This window comes from Pinus tabuliformis, chromosome 9 (genome assembly GCF_031772625.1).
Source record: "Pinus tabuliformis cultivar Carrire ecotype Pingquan chromosome 9, CPIR1, whole genome shotgun sequence".
In the NCBI taxonomy this organism is placed as follows: Eukaryota; Viridiplantae; Streptophyta; class Pinopsida; order Pinales; family Pinaceae; genus Pinus; species Pinus tabuliformis.
The window spans coordinates 2,014,510,052-2,014,523,489 of NC_142307.1; the positions used below are offsets into that span (position 1 = coordinate 2,014,510,052).

At 36.5% G+C, this 13,438-nt stretch overlaps 1 protein-coding gene across 1 annotated transcript; it reads left to right on the top strand.

Annotated features, from left to right (window-relative positions):
• The first annotated feature begins 9,679 nt into the window (after positions 1-9,679).
• Positions 9,680-12,124, top strand: LOC149157152 (uncharacterized). Its single transcript, XM_089445001.1, has one exon. The coding sequence runs from the start codon at positions 9,680-9,682 to the stop codon at positions 12,122-12,124; it is 2,445 nt and encodes an 814-aa protein (XP_089301127.1).
• Positions 12,125-13,438: the final 1,314 nt, after the last annotated feature.

The following is a 13,438-nucleotide window of genomic DNA, read 5'->3' on the forward strand; positions in this document are numbered from 1 at the left end:
GCTAATTTATGTCCCACAAATTGTGGTCCTCCATCTGTAACCACTTCCCTTGGAAGACCATAACGTACAAACAAATGGAACAAGAACTGAATTACTGACTCCTCTGTAGCTCTGGGTAATGCCTCCGCCTCAACCCATTTGGTAACATATTCAGTTGCCACCAAAATGTAGGTTTTTTGGTTTGATGGGGGGTTGATGGGTTCGACAAAGTCCAGAGCCCAGCGTTCGAAAGGTTCGATCACCAATTGAGGCCGCAAAGGCATTTCGTCTGCTGGGCCAGGTCGTCCTACACGTTGACAACTATCACAGGCCTGGACAAATTTTTTGGCATCTTTGAAGATTGTAGGCCAGTAATATCCCGTTTGTAATACTTTGTGTGCTGTCCTTCGTTCAGCGAAATGTCCTCCACATGGCCCGTCATGGCAGGCTTTCAAGATATCAAAGATTTCGTCTTCTCGAATACATCTTCTGATTTCCATATCTGCGCCTGTGTGAAACAGATAGCCCCCAACCCACGAAAATCGATTGCTTTTCGCAACGATTTGTTTCCGTTCATTGGGAGTTAAATGTTTTGGAAGCTTACCTACTGCAAGATAATTAGCCACATCAGCGTACCAGGGAGTCTGAACAGCGACTGCAAATAAGTGTTCATCTGGGAATTGGTCCTCAACTGGTGCTGTTTCAACTGATTTTGGTATTCGTGAAAGAAAATCAGCTACAGGGTTCTCCTTCCCTGGTCGGTCTCTGATTGTAATGTCGAATTCCTGCAACAAGATCAACCACCTGGTTATTCTTCCATTTGTAACAGGCTTATTTGCTAAATACCTAATAGCAGAATGGTCTGTGTACAAAATAACGGGATAGCTTGTAATATAGTGTCTAAATTTATTAATAGCATGTATCACAGCTAAAAATTCTTTTTCGGTGACAGTGTAATTTAATTCAGCCGGAGCCAAATTTTTGCTGATGTAATAGATAGCGTATGGTCTTTTCTCTTCTTCTTGGCCCAACACTGCACCAATTGCTGTGTCTGAGGCGTCGGTTGAAATTTGGAATGGTAAGTTCCAATTAGGTCCTCTGAGAACTGGAGCTGTAGATAGCAACTTCTTTAATTCTGTGAAGGCTCGATCACATTTTTCTGTCCACACAAAATCAACATTTCCAGTTAATGCATGTAGAGGTGCGGCAATACGTGAGTAATGTTGTATAAATCGTCTATAATACCCAGAAAAACCAAGAAAACTGCGTACCTCTGTTTGATTAGTGGGGGTTGGGATAAGCATGAGTATTTGAATTTTAGCCGGGTCTACCTGAATGCCAGCTGCTGAGATGTAATGTCCCAGAATGAGTCCTTTTGTCATCATCATGTAACATTTTTCGTGACTCAAGCAAAGCCTGGTAGCGATGCAACGTTCTAGAACTTTTTCGAGAGTGTCCAAGGCTGGATCAAAGTCGTCTCCATATGGTGTAAAATCATCCATATAGACTTCCAATCCATCATTAATTAAATCTGCGAAGATGCTAAGAACAGCCCGTTGGAATGTGGCCGGAGCATTACATAATCCAAAGGGTAAGACTCGGTAGGCGAACGTTCCCCAGGGGCAAGTAAAGGTAGTCTTGTCCTGGTCTTCAGGGGCAATCTGAATCTGGTTATATCCGCTGAAGCCATCCAAGAAAGAAAAAAATTTCTTGCCTGCTAAGGTGTCCAATACCTGGTCTATGAAAGGGAGAGGGAAGTGATCTTTTTGTGTAGCTTTGTTTAATTCTCTGTAATCGACACAGATCCTCCATTTCCCGTTCTTTTTAGGTACGACCACAAGTGGGGAGACCCATTTGCTGTCAGAAATAGGATAAATAAAATTAACATCTAATAATTTCTGCAGCTCATCTTTTACAACATCTTTTAAATGGGGATTGAGTCTTCTCTGTGGTTGGCGAACCGGTCTTGCATCTTTTTCGATATAGATACGGTGTGTACATAGCTGGGGATCAATCCCCTTCATATCGGGATAGTCCCAAGCAAATGCCTCCTGATACTTTCGTAGGAGCTGGATGAGTTTGGTCTCTTGCTCAGGTGTCAGATTAGCGTTAATGTTTAAAGTTTTGCCCGGTTCAATTTGTATTACTTTGCTGTTAGCAACAGAGGTTACAGGTATATTTGGGTCATTGTCATCTTTTAGAGGATCTTCCTCTAATTCGTTATCAAATGCCGCTTTTATCATAAAGCATTGTGTATACGATGTGGATTCTGTTTGATTAATGAATTTATTGATGGCATCATCTTCTGTTTGATCTTTAAAATCTAGCGCTTCCTGAACTGTTAATGGTGGTCTATATTACCAGTAATATATGAGGCAGGGCGCAGATTGGTCAGCGATATATGAGGTGTGATGCTTGGCTGGGCTGGCAGGTACAAGATTAAATTTTTGATATCCGGTCCTCTGGTTATGGTCATGTTTCCCTGCCGGCATCCAATGTAGGTGTCAGCAGTAGCGAGCCATGGTCTACCTAGAATTAGCGGATGTCCATCTAGTCCGGTTTTTGGATTAATCACCAAAAAATCGGTCGGGTATTCCCAAGAGTCCACTGAAACCATGACATCATACAAGGTGCCTTCTGGCCTTATTACTGATCGGTCAGCTAGTTCTAGTAAAGTGGAAGTAGGCTCTACCGATGTGATTCCAAGCTTCTGGCAGGTTGATGTTGTCAGGATGTTAATCGCAGCCCCTAGATCTACTAAAACGTTGGTCAGGGTCTGCCCACAGACTTGAACAGTGACAATTGGGTTTCCAGGATCCTCATATTTAATTGGTGTTTCTTTCCCTGATAAGAGTCGGATAAGGTGCCGACTACCTGGACTCTAGGGTTAGGGGTTATATTTCTTTTTGTTTTTCGGCTACACAGGTCTTTTATGGTTTTTGCATATATGGGGATATCCTGTATAGCCTGAAGGAATGGAATTCTTATATACAAGTTTTGAAGTTCTCCTAGAATATCAAAATCCGGATATTGCATTTGTCTCGGAATGGCCAGTCGTTCTGGGAAAGGTGGAGAAGATGTAATTACTTGCTGATGAACCTGGTCTTTACTTACTTCTTCTTGTTGTGACGGCTGTTCTATCGGTAACTGGTTTTCAATATGAGCGGTTCTATGTCCCTCAGTTTCTATTATTCGCCCAGATCTCAACTGAAGATCATTGCACTCCTGCAGAGCAGATTCAATCTCGGAAGATTCTATAATTTGAAGAGATTGAACTGGTCGATTATTTGGGTTCGGGTTGGGTTGGGCTGGGAGCTGTGGTCTTAGGTTGGGCTGGGGATTTTGTTGCAAGGCTGGCAGAGTTGGTTGAGGGAGCGGAATTGATCCTGGTGTTTGATATGTCGATCTTGGCCAGTTGCTCTGCCAGGGTGAACTTTGCGAAGTGGAAGGGGTCCACTGTGGAGGATATGAATTATTTGGCCAATATGGTGGAGGATAAGGAAAGTTTGGCCAACCAGCTTGGTTCATCCAAGGGTTCGGAGTAGGAAACATTTGAGGCGGCCAATTTGAAAACGGGTGCTGAGACTGATTTTGCCACATATTCTGTTGCTGAGCATTAAATTGCGGAGATTGAAAAGAAGAGGAGGGATCTTGAAACATACCAGGTTGCCTAGGTTGCCATTGACGATGCTGGTTAATAAAGTATGCTGCTTCTGGTTCCTCTTCTGCTTCTTTGTACACTGCCTTCAAACCAGGGAGCGAGGGACAGCTTTCAGTCGGATGGTCCTTGGTACAAATAGCACATATTTGAACTGTATCGAGCGGGCATTCTTTCTGGCTATGTTTCTTCCTGCACCGCGGGCAGAAAATTGCCAGATTCTGTTCCGCCTCTGCTTGCTTCTGTTTAGCCTGCACAATATCAAGCTGTGTAGTTAATGTCCCCATGATATCAGTTTTAAAATTCTCTAACAGATTTCCAAGTTCCACTCGTGATACTCCTTCTTTTGATGTTCGATTGTCTCTAGTGAAGCGATCATATTCTGCTGGTTTTATCCTTGTGCTGCCTCTTGAGCTCCTGATACACAGATCAATGATGTCAGCAAAATTTTCCTGATAAATGTCTCCTTTTCCCATAATATTCAGCGTTTCAATCCATTGCTCCTTCATACCTCTAATCAATGCAGTTTTCAACACGTTATCGGGCAGAGGTAACGATGCATATGGAGATCTCTGCAAGTTATATTGGAAACGTTCTACATATTCTTCTAAAGTTTCATTTGGTCTGGCTGACATTTGAAAGATTTCATCCTTTAGTTCTCTTGATCTACAGTAATCCTGATATTTTTTTAAGAAGGCTGCTTTCGTTTCTTCCCAATTGTTTATGACTCCACCACCTAAACCCATGAACCATCTCAGAGCTGCTCCCTTCAAAGTAGAGGGAAACAGTTTTAGCTTCTGGGGATCAGTGGTGTAATCGTATCCCCTGCATAACACATCAAATTCGAATAGAAACGCATCAGGGTCTTCTGATGTGAGTCCATGAAACGTCGGGATATGTTGAAGCGGAATTGCCTTCATTGGTGCATTCGCAGCAGAATCTACTATGGGATATTGCAAAGTAGAGGTTTGGGTATTTGGCTGATTCTGCGCCATGGAATCAAATATATGCCAGTAATCTTCAGGAATTTCCAAGAGAGTATTCCTTGGTTGAGGAGGGGTAATCTTAGCAGGAACTGTTTTTACAGCACTCCCTTTATCAGGGATAATGATGGCCCCTACGGTCTGAGGTGAATGAATTCCCTCAACGAGGATTTTTGCAGCGCTTCCTTTATCTGGACTATTTAAAGGCTGGTTTGGTTCAATAGGAGATCTAGGTTCCTCGATTTCCCCTGTTTCTCCTTCTCCTTCGCAAAGGTTGCTAAAATTTCCTTCGTGCACTGGTCCAGGAGTTGAATTGTCAAATTCTTGAAAGTCCTGCTCCTCTGTCTGACTGTGCACCTCCGCAAAGGCTTCAGATGGTGATTCTGAGGCCTGAAGGGAACTAGCAGGTTGTTTAGAGTTTACTTTCCTATAACCTACTGATGGCGAAGATCCGGCTTTCTTGTAAATTTCGTCTATAAAGGTTTTTCGTCCAAGGGTCGCCGACCCCTTCGCTTTTTCGGTTTTGGATGGAGGCTTTTGATTCTTTTCTGGCTTTTTCTGCTTAGTCATGCACTCCAATTAAACTACTAAATCAATTCTGCTAGGAAAGCGGACGGTGGAGCAGGGCTTTTGCATGCTCCGCACGCAGGTTCTTACCTTCTGTTTTTAAAATCCAGTTCTCCCCTAACAGATTCACACACTACCCTGTTAAAAAAACAAATGGCTATGCCCCTTCCCCGGCAACGACGCCAAAATGTGGAGCTGTAACAAGGGTCTTTTTCACCTCTAGTTATCTCACATTACAAGTCAATCTGGGAGCGTTTTGTTATTGTAAAGGACATCTTAATTTGAGGCTATTTGTCAGGATAATGCTTCGTAGTATAGATCTAAAGAATACAAGAGTAAACGGATGCTAATGCTAAATTACTTTTGCATAAAGAAATCACACACGCAGCAACTTCGTCGGTCGAGGGTATGGAATTAGTAACCTATCCCCCTAGAAACTGATGAAGGAGTATGGATCATGATCTGGGAGCATTATAGCGTCTGCTGTATCTCACAACAGTCTTGAACCTCCTCTCATGCCACTTCGATAAACGCAAGCGAAAGGAATAGCAATAAAACAAAATGAAACAACAACTTCAGAAATGGAACAGCAATAAAAGGAACGGCAGTAAATGGAACAGCAGTAAATGGAACGGCAGTAAAGAAACTAAGTCTCGCGAGGTCAACACTTCCAATCCTTGGCACACACTTACATACAAAAAGCAATCATTTATACAGGTTTGCAGCTTAATCAAATGGAACAGCAAATTATTAAAGACAGGAAACGTCAATCATATATATATATCAAAGGGAACAGCAAATCATTAAAGACAGGAAACGTCAATCATATGTACACGATCTGCAATAGTCACCAACAATCCATTAACCCCGATCACCTGTAGCTGAAATATTCTACTTATGAATTCTGTAATTGATGCAAACAATTCGGATCAACAGTATGCGAAGAATCCTGAAAGTATGATATGAACTTGTTACAGAGATTTATAATAGGAAAGCTACAGATGAATAAATATGAAACAACATGCAACCATAACAGATTATGAGAAACAAACCACACAAAGCGGAATTGTAATGGTACAATCAGCCAGTGTCCGTTGGAGCCGGGCCCAAAGCTTCCAATGGCGCACTGCCGTAAACTACTTCAGACGCACGGAGAAATTAACACCAAGATATTATATTAACGCATCAATGAGAGTACAAAACTAGGTCTCAGAGAGACTCAATAGTCTGAGTTCAACTGACAATAAAATTCATGACAGAAAGTTAAAGATACCAAAAGTAATCCCCTAGTTTCCAATGCTACCCTCCTTTTATACAATTAACGGCGGAGTTCACCGGTCGACAAAACGATTGATCGTAGCGATCCCTCAGGATCGAAGATCCTGAGGGATCCGCTAAACTGTTAACGCTTTCCTTTACTCGGCCTGTATTTCCGAACTGGCAGTCCTTCATCTCGTTCCGGACTGATCTTCCTTGATTTACTCGACCTGGTCTGAACCTTATTTACAATTGGAGGGACAGCCGTTATCTTCTCATCAAATCCTCGTTTTGCATTGCGCCTTCCTGCTTTTACCTTTTCCTGCGTAGAGAAGACAACTGTTAGTGATTGGATCATTTTAGACTCGTTTTCGTTGCATTTTCCCTACTTTATAATAAAGAAAAGATTACAACTATTGCTTAAAACATCACTAAATTATTTATTAAAACATACCTTCCCAATGCTCTACATCAACGTACCATACATTCGCATCCCATACCATCACTAAGTCGATCCATCATTACCAGTCCAAATTCTGGTACCTCATCACAACAGTTTAATTTGATTTCACCAAAGTGAGTGCGCCTTGACGAATTCGAAGTCGATATACAGAAATACACATTACTCAATGAATTAAACACAAAATTCTGAAACACTTCCACATTAACAATGAAAATACTTACAACCTTTTCTTCCTGCCAAGTATTCAACGTTCATGGCCCTTACAATTTGCCAGAGGCTTACAGCCTTGGCTGTTCAAAACCTACTCTCCATCACTCTCACTATTCAAGTCTCTTTTCCTCACAAAAACCACTCATATTTATACACAAATAATGCATTTAATTCACTCCAAAAGTCTCTCCACCCAATCCTCAACTACATCTATATTTTAGGTGTGGACTCACCAAAGTCCCATACATAGTATTCCTAATCCCAAATTTGGCTCCTAATCTATTTCTCTCATATCCTTTTAATTAATACAAGAATATTTACAAAATCCTCACTTATATAATTTATCTAACAATAAAATAATAAAAATATCACACCCCCTTTATTTACATCATTAAAATGAAAATTGGCCTTGATGCTCCTGCATCACCTTGTGATGATAGGTTGATACTCACATATGTGGGTTATCATGGTTGATGCTTATCAGATGTGGGATGTTCCCTAGTGATGATACATGGTTGATATATTAAGGGTTCTTGAAAAAGATCATGCAGTTCTTGATGACTATGGTGTTTTCACATATGATATGATGTGAATGATTTTGTGGTACTGCTTGTAGATATGACATATGCTTAGTGGATTCATGGAAGGTTATGATAAGGTTCTTTCTACTAAGGAAACAAAGCAAGTTGATCTTGATGAGATCAAGAGGATGAGTTGATATCTATATATGGCATACTTAGTCACAGGTTGATGATATTTACTTTTTCATATCTTCGGAACTGATGATGGACATATACAGGTTACAGGTCTGGATGTTGTTGACAGATGCTTATGGTGCAGATCATACATGGTGTATGATAGTTGTTGATGACTATCATGGTCTTGTTTAGATATTTGGTCTCTGTTATAAATGTCATGTATATCATTCAATGTAAAGGTCATATAAAGACCCATGATGTAATAATTTGTCTTTGTCTTTTGATGAGTCCTTTTTGGTCATATGATGTAATTTGTACCCCCACTATGCATAGGAAGAATGATGTAATAATTGCTATATTTCAGTCATGTATAAATTGGTATATCCCCACTTGGTTGGGAGGATGAGTATTGATTTGCAAACACTGATTCACCCCCCTCTCAATATTATTTCCAACAAATGTTAGGTTAAAGTTAAAATTGAAAGAAAAGTTTAAAGGAAATAAAGTTTAAACAATATAATAGGTTAAGTATATATTTCAAAAAATTAAAAAGATGGCTAAAAATAATGAGAGATAAAAAAGGAATCTAAAAAGGTTTAAAAATGAAGAATAACATGAAAATGGGGATTAAAAGGTAAAAAATAAATTAAGAAATCAAAAGGAAAAGAAGAAATTAAATACTAATAATAGATAAATAAAATAAAATAAAATTTTGAATGAAGAGTTAATATCAACACATAATAGTGGATTTCTAAAATTGTTTAAGTTTGTAACTTTATTCTACATGAAAATTATTAGGATTTTTTTAATTTCCAATACTTCCCTAATGATATAAGGGAGTAATAAAGTTTAGAAGCTAGAACTTTAACTTGGTTAAGGAAAATAAGATCATTAGTTTTGTGGGAGTGTTGGCTAATAGCTAACTTAGTGATGTGATTATGGAAGGTGTTGACTATATACTCTTTGATTTATTTAGAACAAGGGCAAATATGCTGGCATGCTTGGCCAAGGGGTTTACAAATTTCCATGTTCCTATTACAAGTAATACATGGGTTAAACTCATATATCATTTGAAACTCATCTCAAAGAACATATAATTGACAACGTCCATAAGCACATCACTAAGTCAATTATTGTTGAACACTCCCACAAAACTAATCATCTCATTTGCTTTGACTAAACTAAAACTCTAGTTTCCAAATCTTATTACTCATCTCCTATCATTAAGAAAGCATTAGAAATTGAAAATCATTTTAATAATTGAAAATGATAAAAATTTTAGCAAATCTTGAAAACCCACCATTCATTATTAAATTGTATCTTATTTATTTATTATTATTTAATTTCTTCTTTCTTTCTAAATTCTTTGGTTTAATTTTATTTTTTATTCCCCACTTTAATATTATTATTTCCTTTTTGCACTCTTCATTTTTAGCCATCTTCTTCCTTACTTGAAATACAAACTCAACAAATTATATTTCTTGAACTTCGTTTCCTTTAAACCTTTCTTTTGATTTCAATTTTAAAATTAGCATTAAATGAATTTTTCCAATTGCTCAGTAAATCGTTAATCCGCCTTGAAATACGTAGGTGCAGAAATTTGTTATGGCGATTATCAGCAACAGCCTTTGAAGCCCACTTAAAACTTGCAGCAAAAATCAGAGAAGACCTTTGGACGGTCATAGATGCCTGCGCAGCACTTAAAGCAAACAAGGAAAAACAAACAGCGCAATCAAAACATAAAAACAAACTGCAGAAGCTGGAGTGGCTGCGAACACATAATAACGAAGGTACTGGGGAAGAAAACGCTGTACATAAATCCAAACTGAGGACCAAATCGAAAAATGGAAAAAACACATCAAACATGGACAGCGCTGTAACAGATTGTAGCTCTAGGATGGACAACAATGCGGAGACTAGTGATATACGCAGCAAAGAAAAGAGTGCCGAGACCAGAGACAATGAAAAACCACGCAGCACCAATACATTGGACAACGCAGGTATTGTAAGGTCAAACATAGCAAACCGAATTTGCAGTGAATTAATATATAACCGAAGCCTGAACGATTCTGAGATTTGCAGCAATACCGGGACGGGTAAAAATAAAAATAATGAACCTTCAAGGGACAGCGTTGAAACCTCATGCAGCTCCAGCGTCAATCTACATAGCGACAACACCATTCAAAACATGCCATCAATCATCTCGTTTGAAGCTGCAAATTACAATAAGGTGAGCTTAAATAACAAGAACTTAACCAGCGCAGATTACAATTTAAATAAGAATAATAGAACTAGTAATGAGGATAAGCATAATTATTGTAAAACAAAAAACTTAGGTAAACGCAAGAACATATTAAATGATAGTAATGAGGTATTTAATAATATAAATAATACAAACATTACATCTAAAAATCACAATAAAACAACCAGCAACAACAAGGTTATAAATATTTCATCTTATGAGTTGAAAAAAGAAGAAATCGAAATCCTAGATAAAGGTCTCAATTTTGCCCTAGCCCCCAAGCAAATCCCTGTAGAGGAAATTATCTGTGGCCTTGAAGATGGAATCAAATCTCTAAAAGAAGAAGAAAAAGAACTGGTCAGACAAGAATGTGCAGTTATCCTTAAGAAAGCCAGACCGCCTAAAAAGAATCTGAACCAAGAGCAGCTCATAGCCCTAAAAAATCTAAGGAATAACAATGATATTGTCATTTTAAAAGCTGACAAGGGAGGTGCCACTGTTGTAATGAACCATGATGATTACATAAACAAAATGAAGGAACACTTATACAACAGTGGTAGCTACAAGAAACTAGAGAAGAACCCCATCTCCAAAATCACCAGACTAGTCAAGAAAGCCATAAAAGAAACTAATCTAGATGATAAACTGAAAAAACAGCTTACCCCTGACAGTGAAATTACCCCTCGTATTTATGGAGCCCCCAAAATTCATAAAACAGATGTCCCCTTGAGACCTATAGTGAATACTATAGGATCTCCCACATACGAATTAGCAAAGTATGTCGCTAGAAAATTAGCTCCACTGGTTGGAAAAACCAGTTCTTACATAAAAGACTCCAGCCAATATGTGGAATTCATCAAAAATGCCAAGATAGATCCAGGTGATAAAATCGTCAGTTTTGATGTTGTGCAATTGTTCACTAAAATTCCATTAGATGAAGCAGTGCAAGTAGTGAAAGAAGTGGCGGACCCACAAACTGCTAGATTAGCTGAAATCTGTCTACGGTCCACCTTCTTCACCTTCCAAGGCGAGATTTTTGAGCAAACATCAGGAGTGGCTATGGGATCACCCCTTTCACCTATTGTAGCCAATCTCTTCATGGAAAAGTTTGAAAAGAAGGCTCTTGACACCTACCCTTTAAAACCTAAGTTTTGGCTCAGGTTTGTGGACGACACCAGTGTGGATTGGCCCCATGGAGAAGACGAACTTAAAAACTTCTTGAACCATCTCAATAGCATTTCCAAGGACATCAAATTTACAATGGAAATTGAGGAGAATAATTGCATCTCTTTCCTGGACATCCTCCTCATTAGAAACGAGGATGGTTCTATAGGTCACAAAGTGTTCAGGAAAAAGGCTCATACTGATAACTATCTCCACGCAGACTCCCACCACCACCCAGCCCAAAAAATGGGGGTTCTTCAAACCCTCTTCACCAGAGCCTGTAGAATTTCAGATGAGAACCATACTGATGAGGAAATCACCTACTTGAAAAAAGCTTTTTCCAAGCTTGGATACAATAAAAAAGACATCTTCAAAGTCATTCAAAAAGCCAAATCTGGCAATAATAATAACAAAACTAACAATTCCCCAGCCGCTAGCGCCTACCTACCTTATATCCATGGCGTAACTGACAAACTTGCCAAGATCCTCCTAAAAAAGAATATAAAAACCTCATTCAAACCCTTGACAACTATTAGACAAAAAATGAAATCTGTGAAAGATAGCCCAGAATATCTTCAACAAAAAGGTGTTTATATTATCAGCTGTTCCTGTGGAGAACAATACATTGGGGAAACTGGTAGATCGGTTAGTATCAGGTTGAAAGAGCATAGCGCAGATATCCGTAGGGAAAGAACCCGGTCCTCAGCCTTGGCAGAACATGTAGGAAAGACAAACCATCATATATGCCTTGAAAACACAAAAGTCATTGCTAATGAAAGACACTATTTCAAGCGTAAAGTCCGAGAAGCTCTTGAGATTGTGAAACACCCTCATAACCTAAACAGGGATGGAGGCTTGGAAGTTAGTAGGAATTGGACCTCAATCCTCACGCCCTTAGATTGAGTTGCCCTCTTTGATCAAATCGGCTCCTCTCCTATCCTCAATAATCCTAGTATAATCCTCCAAAAAAATATATAGATAAATAAATAATCTAAATTAGGGTAAAATTGCAATTAGTTAATACAAAATATTTATGACAAATTTATTTAATAAATAAAATATAATAATCAAACTTAAACAATTCTCAAGCAATTATTAAGCAACTAATAAGCATGTGCAATAAATAAAACTAATATAAAAAAAATTATAAGATTATAAAAATATTAATAATCATTCAACTCAAATAATTAATAAACAACCATAATAATTTACATGAACAATAGATAAAATAAAATTAATATATCAAATCACAATAATAATAAATAAATATATAAACATAATATATAAATAAATAAACATAATATATAAATAAATAAACATAATAAATAAAAATAATAAAAATAATAAATAAAATTAATATATCAAATCATAATAAAAATAATAAATAAATATATAAGCATAATATATAAATAAATAAACATAATATATAAATAAATAAACATAATCAAAGTAAAATCATAGGATAAATTAATTTATCAAACAGAATATAATAAATAACTTATTTCATATACATTTACTTAATACAAGTAATTAAATAACCATAATAATAAATTAATTAAAACAAAATCTTTAGGATAAATTAATTTATTAAATAGAATATAATAAACAATATTAAAACATAAACAATTCAATTCAAGCAATTAATAAAAAACTATAATAAATTACATAAATAATAAATAAAATTAATATATCAGAAAATTATTATAATACATTAACAAACATTTAAGCTATCACAGCATTAATAATAAATTATCCTCCTTAATATATCAAATCATAATAAAAATAATAAATAAATATATAAACATAATATATAAATAAATAAACATAATATATAAATAAATAAACATAATAAATAAAAATAATAAAAATAATAAATAAAATTAATATATCAAATCATAATAAAAATAATAAATAAATATATAAACATAATATATAAATAAATAAACATAATCAAAGTAAAATCATAGGATAAATTAATTTATCAAACAGAATATAATAAATAACTTATTTCATATACATTTACTTAATACAAGTAATTAAATAACTATAATAATAAATTAATTAAAACAAAATCTTTAGGATAAATTAATTTATTAAATAGAATATAATAAACAATATTAAAACATAAACAATTCAATTCAAGCAATTAATAAACAAACTATAATAAATTACATAAATAATAAATAAAATTAATATATCAGAAAATTATTATAATAC

Excerpts from the sequence above, each read along its gene's own strand:
- LOC149157152 (XM_089445001.1), top strand. The coding sequence starts at position 9,680 with ATGGACAGCGCTGTAACAGATTGTAGCTCTAGGATGGACAACAATGCG.